At 44.4% G+C, this 13,204-nt stretch overlaps 3 protein-coding genes and 1 pseudogene across 4 annotated transcripts; 2 read left to right on the forward strand and 2 right to left on the reverse strand.

Moving 5' to 3' along the window:
• Positions 1-860: 860 nt before the first annotated feature.
• On the reverse strand, positions 861-4,626 carry LOC4331735 (uncharacterized). 2 transcript variants are annotated; one of them, XM_015772936.3, is made up of 8 exons: positions 4,382-4,626; positions 2,814-2,894; positions 2,641-2,729; positions 2,478-2,552; positions 2,272-2,378; positions 1,960-2,193; positions 1,766-1,846; positions 861-1,260 (listed from the first exon to the last, which is right to left on the reverse strand). In XM_015772936.3, exons 1-8 carry the CDS (start codon positions 4,505-4,507, stop codon positions 1,124-1,126), a joined length of 930 nt encoding a protein of 309 aa, XP_015628422.1. In that variant the 5' UTR covers positions 4,508-4,626; the 3' UTR covers positions 861-1,123. The 2 variants fall into 2 exon arrangements, with proteins under 2 accessions (XP_015628422.1, XP_015628421.1); XM_015772935.3 differs by having other exon boundaries at positions 2,814-2,897.
• A 1,332-nt stretch (positions 4,627-5,958) lies between these two features.
• LOC107277547 (probable prolyl 4-hydroxylase 7) lies at positions 5,959-8,252 on the forward strand. Its single transcript, XM_066309072.1, is given in 8 exon segments — positions 5,959-6,191; positions 6,271-6,328; positions 6,424-6,531; positions 7,091-7,148; positions 7,266-7,441; positions 7,623-7,683; positions 7,906-8,012; positions 8,014-8,252. Coding segments are annotated over 8 exon segments (915 nt in total). The 5' UTR covers positions 5,959-6,042; the 3' UTR covers positions 8,212-8,252.
• An 891-nt stretch (positions 8,253-9,143) lies between these two features.
• LOC4331736 (probable prolyl 4-hydroxylase 7) lies at positions 9,144-11,146 on the forward strand. Its single transcript, XM_015774412.3, has 7 exons — positions 9,144-9,376; positions 9,468-9,525; positions 9,627-9,734; positions 10,143-10,200; positions 10,318-10,493; positions 10,564-10,624; positions 10,790-11,146. The coding sequence occupies exons 1-7, from the start codon at positions 9,243-9,245 to the stop codon at positions 11,092-11,094; spliced, it is 900 nt and encodes a 299-aa protein (XP_015629898.1). The 5' UTR covers positions 9,144-9,242; the 3' UTR covers positions 11,095-11,146.
• A 388-nt stretch (positions 11,147-11,534) lies between these two features.
• LOC4331739 (glycerol-3-phosphate acyltransferase RAM2-like) overlaps positions 11,535-13,204 on the reverse strand; it is a 30,558-nt pseudogene continuing 28,888 nt past the window's right edge.

Raw genomic sequence — 13,204 nt, forward strand, 5'->3', positions numbered from 1 at the left:
CACGGATGGCGTACCAATGTACCGGCAAAAACATCTTCAATCTTCATAATAGTTTTATTGTGAGAATTCACTTGATATATATTTTTCTAGAAAATCATGAGCTGCAATTAAATGTCAAATCATCTCAACTTAGCATGCAAGTTTCTTTAAAGAGATTTCTCATATGACTCCTCCTGTATTTTGAAAAGTGAACGACTTTAAAACCTGACTCAAATGCATGTATGTTTTTCCAAAACAAAAGCGAACGAACTTAAAACCTGACTCAAATGCATGTCTGTTTTTCTAAAAGCGAACGAACTTAAAAACCGACTCATACTTCAAAAGCGAACGAATTTAAAAACCGACTCATACTTCAAAAGCGAACGAACTTAAAAACCGACTCATACATGGATGACGTACCAAACTACCAGCAAAAACATTTCAATTTTTATAATAGTAGAGATGTAAATATGGATTATCTTTTATTTTCTATAGAATTTAACTATTGGATAAAGCCTGTAGTGTTACTCCTAAAAATAGTATGTGCATCAAATGGGGTGATTTTTTATTCAGATAGAAATTATACCGCATGATAACCATTTTTAAATGTCAATCAAACACAGTGACGTAGAACTGCAAACAACCCCGTCCAAACCCATCTTGAGAAATGTTTGAAGGGACATGTTGAGGAACTATTGATTTTCTTTAGATGATGACCTAATGATTTTGATCGTGAAGTACTCCTGCAACAAACTTAATAATTCAACGGAAATTCTGTTCTGCTTTTCCATGAACAAATGCAGAATTCATTTTCTTCCGGTTGAGAAGAGTCTGACTGGTGCACTCCAAGGAGCTTCACATCAAACACGAAACTCAGAAGCTGGAGGAAGATAGACAAGCTATTCAAAAATGCACTCTTAAATACAGGAAAATATGTCCAAGGTAAAACTTAACATTCTTGTCAAAATCCCACAGAATCGAAGCAATGGCAGACACCATTGATGATTATAGCGAAAAGCTGGGAAGACTAGTCGATTGATCACAAAGAAACAGCTAGGGTTCCGTCCTATGGAGAACGCATCCACAGTTTTTGTTCTTCATACAGCACCCAACGACCGGGCTGGCACATCCAACTAAAGTCGATCTAATAGTTTTGGTTGCCTCGCCCACGGCCACCGCCCATTCGTCCACGGCCCCGGGCATAGCCTCTGCCGCCTGGGCTACCTCCACCTCTGCCACCACGTTCATATGCCGGACCTGAACGTTCATATCCTCCTGGACCTGAAATAACAGTTTCCACAATTGGATGTTTTATGCCGCTGCAAGATGACGAAACGTCTCCTATTCTTTGGTACAAACAAAAACAGATACCACTAAAGTGAAGGTAAAGCAGATAACTTTGGAAATGAAATGCCCCTGGATAATTTAGAAAAGGCTCAACATATTATATCATTTTCCACTCATTTCAAGTACCTTCATGTAATTGTGTTACATGACAGACACTGTTGCTATTTTAAGTTCAGCGTGTGTTAAAAATTGTTACTCCGTTCAAATATATGGGAGCCAAGAAGGTGGATTTGAACTTACGGTACAAGAAGTAAATTGTGAAGACTTTATTCTTAGTAAACCAGCATGTAAATAATTATCAGATTCCGATTAAAACAATGTAAAACATAATAGCTAGTTCAGAAGAACACTAGTACCTCTGACATATGAGAGGCATGAACACAGAACAGCTTACTTGGTCATGAATAAAATAAGGTGTCAATTATTAAATAGTACATACCACCATATCCCCAGTTGCCTCTTCCACGGCCCCCGCCACCACCACCACCTCTGTTCCGGTTGTAGTTCCAGCCACCATTTTCTGAAAAGATAAATGGTTACTATAAATGATTGCAAACAATTTCAGGACACCAAATTCCTGATTGAGAGATTATCTCATAATAAACATTTCTAGCATATCATCATATTACTTACCATATCCTCCATATCCACCTTGGTTGTAACCATACCCTCCATAACCACCTTGATTGTGGCCATATCCTCCCTGGTTGCCATACCCCCCTTGGTGTCCATATCCACCCTGGTGTCCATATCCACCATAACCTCCTTGGTTGTTATCATATCCACCATACCCTCCACCATAGCCTCCCCTACCACCCCAACCCCTTCCTCTTCCTCTGCCTCTACCACGGCCGCGCCCATATGAATCTCCAATACAAAAGGAACAAGTTAGCAATCCGGCTTATAATGGTACGAAAATACTTCTATTAGTGAAAAGATATTCACCTGTTTGAACTTGGCTTGGCCTAGACTGGTGCTGTTGTTGTTGATATTGCTGGGTTTGTTGGTATCTTTGTGGCTTAATTGGCTCTGCATGCAAGGGAGCTTGATACCTTCAAAAGGACGATAAAATGTTGCTACATTCATTCAGAACTATGGTAGTGTGATTATTTGAATTGAACACTGAGGAGATAAGAGCAAATCAAACAAACCCAGCTGAACTCTTGTTAAGCTCCTTCGGTGACAGGGAAATTGATATCATTGAAACATGACGAGTCATCTCCAATCTGCACAAGATAACACTAATAAATAACATAAAGAAAAAGTGTAGTCCAAGAATATACTGACAGATGAAATTGTTCTCAGAAACTTAACGGTACAAGGCCTTCCTCAATGGGTTCCCATACATCAGTAATACTGACTGAACTAATTGATGTATCTTGATGCAACCCAGGGATCCGTTTCTGCAGTTGCCAGTTAGATGTGAGTTAATTGCTCAACAGTTCAAATATTGGTACCTAAAGCAAGAGAGATAACAATAGGCTAACCTTTATGATCTCAGCAATAGCCACTGTCTTGCTGATAGCCTGTCCCATAGCCTTCAACACTATTTCTTTCACGCGCTTTTCCTGCTACAAACAGGTTATAAGATTCATAGCATGCACATACCAGAGTACATAAACGGTGACAATTGGTAGATGCCTCAGTACAAATGGCATAACACTTCACACGAAAATAAGTGAATAGTGATACTGCAAAATGTTGTCAAAATGGGTTATATTTCCAGCAGTTGTTACATAACAGCTCAGATTTGTACTGGTTAAGTGGTTATAAATAGAACAATCATGTGGACTACCTGATGAATATAGACACTGCTAAAAAGAAATATGGATTACAAGAATGCATCTTCTGCATTCATATTTTAATAAAAATGCTGTGAACCCCCCAGTCCATAAAAACAGGAGATACATTGGTCAAGGTATGTCAGCCACAAACATCAGTCTCGTCGTGCAGCAGATCCTCGGTGACAGCAATAGAGCTAGCATGGGCATAGGGCTGAGAAGGAAACAAAACAGTCAACTTGGAGACTGGGGGTTGAAGAGGAGGATCCAATCGGGCAAAATGCAAATACACTTATCACAGGGTGGCAAAGGGCCAGCAGGGATACAGTTTGATGTGCCTGCAGAAAGAAAGGACAGGGAACTGTTTCCTAGTTTGCTCTTCTATAATTTGAAATCGGTGTGGAGCGCAGGTGCAGGAGCTGAATTAGGAAATCATTTTTTTTACGATGAGAGCTAAACTTTGGCACTAAATCGTGATTGAAGGATAATACCCGTGTGACAATCCACTATATTCAATATCAGAATTATAGGAACAACCAGCTCTTTAAAGAGGCATTAAAAGTTGCGCTAGTTTGCATATTAAACATAAAACTTGTATATTGCGCTCAACTTAAATCGGGCATGCATAAACGGTAGTATCAGAGAGTTCTTGTCGTCAATTGGCACTTGGCACATGGCACATTAATAACAAGAGTATCTCAAAAATTTAACTCAAGCCACAGCAAGAGAAATCCCATGTGCCTACTATAGCCGTGCAGAAAAACAGCTCCCTCATCACTCATTGCTATGTGAGTACAAAGGTCACAGCCCTGCTACCTAACTGTTGAAAAACAATGCATTGCACGGCACCAATATAATCCCCATATGCTGTTCCTTTAGGCATTGACGCAACAAAAAAGAACTCATCTTTAATATCTTTCATGTTTTTGCACATCGAAACTAACAGAGGCAGGAACTTTGTGAGCTCAACACAACCCTTATCACCAAGATTCCAATCAGCAACTCAGCAGCAGCACACAATGCACCAAATCCACACCTCGTCTTACTCACGCGCCTAACTCATGCTTCCCCAAATATATTCCAAGCCGTAGAGTGCACCACACCAACGGGCATTCGCCTCATCCCAAAAATTACTACTACTACCTTTTTTTCTTACAAGGTACAGCAAGATCTAACCGGAGAACCCGCTACTAGGCGCGGGGCACCCGCAAGAGGGGGGCATCGCGGGAGCGAAGCAGGAAGAGCGGCGGCTGGGGGGAGGGGGCTCGCTGTACCTGGAGGAGGGAGGTGGCGTAGGTGACGTAGTTGCGGATGAGGCCCTGGGTGGTGATGCGGATTTCGTTCTCGCTGATGACGGCGGCCTCGGGCCGCGGCTTCTCCACCCGCTGGTACCGATCCATGGCTACTCCCTCCCTCCGGCGAACCCCCGGCGATGCGGCTCCTGCGGCGGCGGCGGCGCTGCTGTTGTCGAAGGGGAGAGGGGAGCGGCTGAGGCGGTTTGGGTGAGGCTTAAAACCCTAGAAATAGGGGGGAGTGGAGGGAGTTAGGGTTTAACGGCATCCGCGGGTGGCAGCCGCAACGGATGGAGAGGGATCACCCGGCTGCCTCGAGATTCGTACTTTTATTTTTTTTAATTTTCTTTTAGTACTATAAGGCTGTTTTTGAGAGAGAGAGAGGTGATTGAGAAGATTGGGAATATACACAAAACGAGTTGAGCCATTAGCGTATGATTAATTGGGTATTAACTATTTTAAACTTCAAAAATGGATTAATATGATTTTTAAAACAACTTTTATATAGAAAATTTTTATAAAAAACACACCATTTAGTAGTTTGAAAAGCGTACGCGCGGAAAACGAAACAAACAAACTCCCTTTTGTTCTAACGCAGCCTAAGTCTCGCTTTGTTTGGCTTTGGAATATTGTTATGCTTCTCTATGGTTATTAGGATAATGATGATTAGTGTTAAATCGAGAATTGCCTTTTTCAGGACACGTTTTGGCATCCGGTTGATGCTTTATTGACTGATAGTGCTTCAATGGAAATATGGAATTTCTCCTTTTCTTTAAAGCTCCCGTGTAAATAAGTTTTTTTAGGTTTTCAATAGATTAGGTCACCTTTTCATTGAAAAATAGCATGTGCATTCATATATTTCTCTTATGCCAAGTTGCCAACTGATGTTCTCATTGGTTACTTACATTGAATATAACTCGCATGTGGCATTAAGGGTATTGCCATAAAATATTATCCGTGGCAAACTATTTATTATTTTTGGATAGTATCATTCGCGGACCATCCTTACCACGAATTTAAAAATATGATTACTCAGAAAACGAACTTTATATGACAACATTGTTTATACTACTTATTCCAAGTTGCTATTTGTTGTATTTATAATATAATATGTATTAATATCTAAACCATAATCCATTCTTATAAATAACACCATCATCCATCGACCTTCGAAGGTGTTTTATTTAAAAATACAAATAACTAGGTTAGTACATTAACATTTGCACAATGAAACAAATAGAAGAATGACAATCACATAGGCGAGGTTGGACTGGGCGACAAAGGGACCCAGAGTGAACTTACTCCGTTCTCAAACGATAAACTCAAAGCCCATCAACTGTTCGGTCCGCTAGGCCCACTGGCCCACGCGGGCCAGTGCCCCCAGCTCAACCAAAAACCAAGGCCCAACCAGCGTCATGTACCGTACGCTCCTACCGTCCTACCCGGCGCCGCCATTTCGAATCTTCCGAAACACGCGTCGACGTCACACTCGACACATGGGTCCCACGTTTATAAACACCCTCTCGCTCTCACTCTCACTGACGAAGCGGCCCCACAAAATCATCTCGTCGTCTCCGACCATCCATCATTATCCTCCGTCGCCGAAGTGGGGGCTCGATCGTCTCCGCCGCCGTCGCACGGGCATGGCTCGTCTCGTCCTCCTCGCCGTACTACCTCTCCTCCTCCTCTTCGTCGCCGGCGACTCGTACGCCACCGCCGCCGGCGGCGGCGGCGGGGGAGGAGGACGGCGATTCGACGCCTCCCGCGCCGTCGATGTCTCGTGGCGCCCCAGGTAAATAATGAATCAACCGCCGCGAATCTCTGGCGGCGGCGACTTGCGGTTGATCTCTCTGTTGCGTGGGGGTTGGCAGAGCGTTCCTGTACGAGGGGTTCCTGTCGGATGCGGAGTGCGACCACCTCATCTCGCTCGTAAGTTGGGATCAAATCAAATCCTCTATTCTTGGGAAATCTGTGTTGGTGTGTTCACTGAGTTGGTGCGTCTTGTGTGTGTGTGAATCGCGAAGGCGAAGCAGGGTAAGATGGAGAAGTCGACGGTGGTGGACGGCGAGTCGGGGGAGAGCGTGACGAGCAAGGTGAGGACCAGCTCCGGCATGTTCCTCGACAAGAAGCAGGTGAGGCTACCAGGGTTGGTGTAAAGCTGGAAAATCCATGTCCTTGTCGCGATGTCGCTTGTCCTACATAAGCATCCAAATAATCCAAGTCTTTGTAAAGCCAGGATTCCTTTTGAGACGTAAGAATTTTATAGGAGTTTTAGAGCGATCAGTCCAATTCATATAAAAGAATGTTTTTCATGTGGTATGCCATGTAGATAAGATCATGGTTAAACGTGTTTTGGACCGCGATGATACAATAATCCAAGCTTAGAGACATCGATATGAGCTTTGTAAGTTCGTGGGTCTAGATGAAATATGTTTAAAACTTTCAGTAGCATTGGTGTGATTAATTCTACATAAAATTGATCCCTAGTTCCTTCTTTCCAAGTGATCCCAAGGTCCCCATTTGGATCATATGATTTTCTCTTTTCTGAATCGTAGTAACCGGAAAATTCTCTGCATGGCGCATGCCTACTGAATTTTCTGCTTACAGACTTGCAGTGATTTGCCAGCACATCTGTGATCTGTCGTAGTTAAAATTGCTTCTGACCCCTCAAATTTTTTTATTTATCTGAAGGATGAAGTTGTTGCAAGAATAGAGGAGAGGATTGCGGCTTGGACCATGCTTCCAACAGGTATGGTGCAGGTGCACTGAGCACTGTAAAACTGCTTAATTGGACCTTGCTCCCGATGTTCTGCAGAGTGCATCATCTTCTATTGTTTTGCCAATTTTGCGATTCTCAAACTGTCAGAAAACGGTGAATCGATGCAAATACTACGTTACGGGCAAGGTGAGAAATACGAGCCACACTTTGATTACATTAGCGGACGGCAAGGCTCAACTCGTGAAGGTGACCGGGTTGCCACTGTGCTCATGTACCTGTCCAATGTCAAGATGGGTGGTGAGACCATCTTCCCTGATTGAGAGGTACTCTCTCCACCCAAAAAAACACCTTTTGAAATGAATTTAGATTAGCGTTTGTCCAGATTCATTCTCGGAAGTTAGTTTTTCCTGGAGCGGTGGGTGTAATTTACACCTTTTTACCATTGTTTGATTTTGTTACTAGAATGAAATGATTGCAACTACTACAGATTCTCTTCTCCCACAGGCTAGGTTGTCACAGCCTAAAGACGAGACATGGTCCGACTGCGCAGAACAGGGCTTCGCAGGTATGGTTGACACTTGCCAAGGCAGACAAAAAATCTGTTACAAATTGCAATGCATTCGCTACGAGCAACTCCAGCAGAGATCATTTCTTGCGGTCTTTATGCGATTTCTTGAATAAACTGGTAGCTCGGCATACACAGACAGTACCCTCCATGGCAACAGCTGGGCTCATTATGCACTTTTGATTTATTCACTTGCAACAATGCTTGGATTTTGTTTGGCAGTGAAACCTGCCAAAGGCAGTGCTGTGCTGTTCTTCAGTCTCCACCCCAACGCGACGTTGGACACAGACAGCCTGCACGGAAGCTGCCCTGTCATAGAAGGCGAGAAGGTGGTCGGCGACGAAGTGGATTCATGTGAGATCCTACAGCTATCGCCGGAGATCCGCCGGCAAGTGCGAGGATGAACATGTTCTCTGCTCCAGCTGGGCTGCCGCAGGAGAGTGTGCCAAGAACCCCGGTTACATGGTCGGCACCAGTGACTCCCCCCCTGGCTTCTGCCGGAAGAGTTGCAACGTATGTACAAAGTAGTTTCATACTACTAATTGACTAATAATCACAATAAACAAGTAATTATTTTTCAAAAAAAATACAGTACAAAAATGAACGTTCACAACGCACGCACCCTACCAATATGATCGCTTTCAAAAGATCGGACCGATATATCTTAATATTGACGAAGATACCACTAAAAAAATAAATAATCGAGCACTCATATTAAGTTTGAAACCTAAAACCAAGTGAATTGGTTCCACCACAAGAAACATATCTAATTGAGCTACACTCTCATATATACTTCTCTTCCTATAAATTTGTACTATTCTTACAAGAAATTTAGGTTTGTGTCATTGTGTGAGTTGTGAGTACTCTTCTCTGGGAATTTTTGATGAAAAATATGGCGCCATAGATACAGCTACACCCTTCTTCTAGGAGTTGTACTATTTTTCAAGTGGTTGTAGCTATATTTATTACGTCATATTTTTCATCAAAAAATAGTCGGCATGTATTTACATTGTAAGTTCCTAAATTACATATGTAATTTTAGTGTATTTACAATGTAAGTCTCAAAATTACATATGTAAGTACTAAAATTACATATGTAAATTCGAAAATTACATACTAATTACATATGTAAGTGGAGTGTAAATGAGGTGTAACTACTGTGTAAGTGGCTGAAAAAAATCGACTGTAGCATATGGCGCCATATTTCTAGCAACTCCGTTTCAAGTTGACGGGGTGTTATCAAATCTAAGTTTAAGGTCAACTCTAAGTTGAGAGGGTTTAAGGTCCAAGCCCAACTATCCGTTTTTTCGAAAGAGAAAAAAAGTCAAGCCCAATTGTTCGGTCCACTGGGCCCTACTGACAGAGCGCCGCCATTTCGGAGCTTCCGGAGCACGCGTCGACGACGCACTCGACACGTGGGCCCCACGGTATAAACACCCTCTCACTCTCACTGGCGCGTCGGCCCCACAGATCAACCTCATCGTCTCCGACCCCCCTCCGCCGCCCAAGGGAGCTAGGCCGGCGGCGCTCGTCTCTGCCGCCGCCGCCGTCGCACGGGCATGGCTCGTCTCGTCCTCCTCGTCGTCCTACTGCTTCTCCTCTCCGTCACCGGCGAGACGTCCGCCACCGGCGGTGGCGGGGAAGGCGGGCGATTCGACGCCTCCCGCACAGTCGATGTCTCGTGGAGCCCCAGGTAAATTAATCGACCGCCGCGAATCTCTGGGCTCAGGTGCGGCGGCGAGCCGGCGGCTTTCCGTTGATCTCTCCATTCTGTGAGGTGGCAGGGTGTTCCTGTACGAGGGGTTCCTGTCGGATGTGGAGTGCGAACACCTCATCGCGCTGGTAGGTTGCGCTCAAATCAAATCCCCTCTTGGGAAATCTGATACGTGCGTTCATTGAGTTGTTATTTTTTCTATTTTTGTGTGCGTGTGTGAATTGCGAAGGCGAAGCAGGGTAGGATGGAGAGGTCGACGGTGGTAAACGGCAAGTCGGGGGAGAGCGTGATGAGCAAGACGAGGACCAGCTCCGGCATGTTCCTCATCAGGAAACAGGTGAGGCTACGAGCGAGGGTCGCTTTAAGGCTGGAAAATAAGCAATGTCGCTTGTCCGGATCACATAAGCATCCAAACAATTTCAATTTTCAAGTCTTTGTTGAGCAAGGATTCATTTGAAACGTAAGAATTTCACAGGGGTTTTGGACTGATCATCGGTGCAATTCTTCCAAAATTCTTCATTCCAAAATGAGGTCAAAGTCCACATTTGGATTATAGGATTTTTCTTTTACCATGTGAATACGCAGGAATTAATCGAGTTTCATGTATTCCTAAAGGGCTAAAATAGCCAATGTTCTATGCACGTTGCATATACCTATACTGAATTTTCTGATTGCAGTGATTTGTCAGCACGCGTGTGGATAATAAAAATTGCTTCTGACCCTCTAATGTTTTATTTATCTGAAGGATGAAGTCGTTGCAAGAATAGAGGAGAGGATTGCTGCTTGGACCATGTTTCCAGCAGGTATGGTGCAAGGGCACAGAACACTGGAAAACTGCTTAATTGGACCTTGCTCCAAATGTTCTTCAGAGTGCATCACCTTCTATTGCTTTGCCCGTTTTGTGATTCTTGAACGGTCAGAAAACGGTGAATCTATGCAAATGCTACGTTATGGGCAAGGTGAGAAATACGAGCCACACTTTGATTACATTCGCGGACGGCAAGCCTCAGCTCGTGGAGGTCATCGGATTGCTACTGTGCTCATGTACCTGTCCAATGTCAAGATGGGTGGAGAGACCGTCTTCCCCGATGCAGAGGTATTTTACACCTTCTGGCCTCGTTTGATTTTGCTGCAAAATTTCATTACAATTTATCTTCTCCCCACAGGCTAGGTTATCACAGCCTAAAGACGAGACATGGTCCGACTGCGCAGAACAGGGCTTCGCAGGTATGGTTGACACTCGCAAACCAAAATTATATTTACAAATTTTGGTTTGTTCAAATGTAATAATGTGCAATTTCGAAGATAAGAGTTTGAACTCGCAACTGTTGGGCTCGTCATGCAGTTTTGCTTTTTGTCCGCTTGTAACAATGTTTGGATTTTGTTTGGCAGTGAAACCTACCAAAGGCAGTGCGGTGCTGTTCTTCAGCCTCTACCCCAACGCGACGTTCGACCCAGGCAGCCTGCACGGAAGCTGCCCTGTCATACAAGGCGAGAAGTGGTCGGCGACGAAATGGATCCATGTGAGATCCTACGACGAAAATGGCCGGAGATCCTCGGACAAATGCGAGGATCAACATGCTCTCTGCTCCAGCTGGGCTGCTGCTGGAGAGTGTGCCAAGAACCCCGGTTACATGGTCGGCACCAGTGAATCCCCTGGCTTCTGCCGGAAGAGTTGCAACGTATGTACATCGTAGTTTCAGACTACTAATCGACTAATAATCATAATAAATACATATTTTATTCTTACTCCTATCGTTTGATTCCATGTTTTCATATATACTTTTGTTCAAGAAACTATTTTGATCGCTCTTACATGTCACTCAAATGATTAAAAAATTTGAGAAGATATATTAATATGTGTTGTATCACTCCACAAACATGTAAGTTAAAATTCAACTTGTACATCTCACAACGAAAAAACAAATTTGACTGTAAATATACGTTAACTAGTTGTAGTTTATTTATTTTTTCGTTGCGAAATGCAGAAGTTGAACATGTTAATACATCTTTCCAATTTTTTTTAAAAAAAATTTCATAACTATATAATTGACATGCAAACACTCCCCTTTTATTCCTATAAATTTTTACTGTTCTTGCAAGAGGAGATCGGCAGATAGGCTGATCACTGAGCTGATTACTTGGCCTTCGCTGTCTTGACGGCGACAATGCCGTCGTTGCCGGCGAGTGCTTTCACTGGTAGAGAAATCATCTTTGGTCGGTCAACCCAAATCTACAATAATCTCGGTTCCATTAAAAACCAGGACTAAAAATGATTTTTAGTCCCGGTTAATAAGAGGAAGATCTTTACTCCCGGTTGTTGTTACCAACCGAGACTAAAAATCATCTTTAGTCCCGGTTGGAGTTACCAACCAGGACTAAAGATGATTTTTAGTCCCGGTTGATTCCATGTCAGGCCGTGTCAGGGCCCTATGATCTTTAGTCCCGGTTAGTAACACCAATCGGGACTAAAAACCTATTTTTAGTCCCGGTTGGTGTTACTAACCGGGAATAAAAATCAAAACACACTGTATAATCCATAGTACCGATCCTCTTTTTCCGTCCACACAACAAACTCCTTCCTCTATCTCTTTTTTTCCTCTCTAACTTCTTATCTCTTTCCTTATCTCTAACTCCCCTCCTCTCCTTCCTTTTTTCCTTCACCACAGTGCAGGCGGCCGGCGCGGAGGCGGCGATACGGGGGACGGCGCGGAGGCGGCCTGCGCGGCGGCGGCGGTGGGCGGCCGGCGCGGCGGCGCGGGGGGCCACGCGGCTGCGCCGGGGGCCGCGCGGAGGCGGCGGCTGCGGTGGGTGGCCGCTCGGCGGCGATCGGCGCGGTGCCGGCTGGCTGGCGCGGATGGGAGGAGGGGAGGCGGCAGTGGCCGCCGGCCGGATTTTTTTTTTAATGTGAATCTGTGATGTATTTTTGTGTGAGATGTGAATCTGTGATGTATTTTTTAGAACCTTGTGAGGTAATTTTTTTAACAGTTTGTGATGTATTTGGAGATGATTTGTTTGATGATTTGGAGATGTTCTGTAATATGTGATGATTTGGATATGGGAGGGGATGGTGTGAAATCAATATTCAATATTAAAAGCAGAAAAAAAAAGAAAAAATATCTTTAGTCCCGGTTGGTGTTAACAACCATCTTTAGTCCCGGTTGTTAACACCAACCGGGACAAAAGATTGATTTTTAGTCCCGGTTATTTGAACCAGGACTAAAGATAGCGATCTTTAGTCCCGAATTCGTCAACCGGGACTACAGGGGGGTTACGAACCGGGACTAAAAAGCATTTCTCCACCAGTGTTGGTACTTGTCCCTCCTGGTGAGGCTGGTGCACTCGTAGGAGAGCGTGGAAGCTATGAGCTTCTGGACATGGTTGGCCACGTCGTGGCTGGACTTGCCGCCGCTGCCGCCGCAGGTGAGCTCGGCCGGCAGCTTGTCGAGGAACGTGACGGTGTACTCCGGGAACAGGTTCATGAAGAAGTAGAACGGGTCCATCGCCTTGCAACCCCTCGCCGTCGTGCCGTGGAACATGCTCATCCAGCACTCCGTCGCCACCGGCACGATGTCGTCGGTGAGCTCGGCGAAGAGAGCCGAAAACCGCAGCAGGTAGGGCTCCCGGCAGGTGGTCCCCTGTTAAGAATCCAACAGAGAAATGGAACCAAATACTCAAGAACAGATAGATCGACGGGGATTCCTACAAATTCCTCCGTCGCCGCCGCCGCCGCCAATCACCTCCAGATTTTACTAATTTGATAGATGAACAAACAGAGTTTGCTTCTGTATTTAGCTCTCTTTCTCT

This window comes from Oryza sativa, chromosome 3, assembly GCF_034140825.1.
Source record: "Oryza sativa Japonica Group chromosome 3, ASM3414082v1".
In the NCBI taxonomy this organism is placed as follows: domain Eukaryota; kingdom Viridiplantae; phylum Streptophyta; class Magnoliopsida; order Poales; family Poaceae; genus Oryza; species Oryza sativa.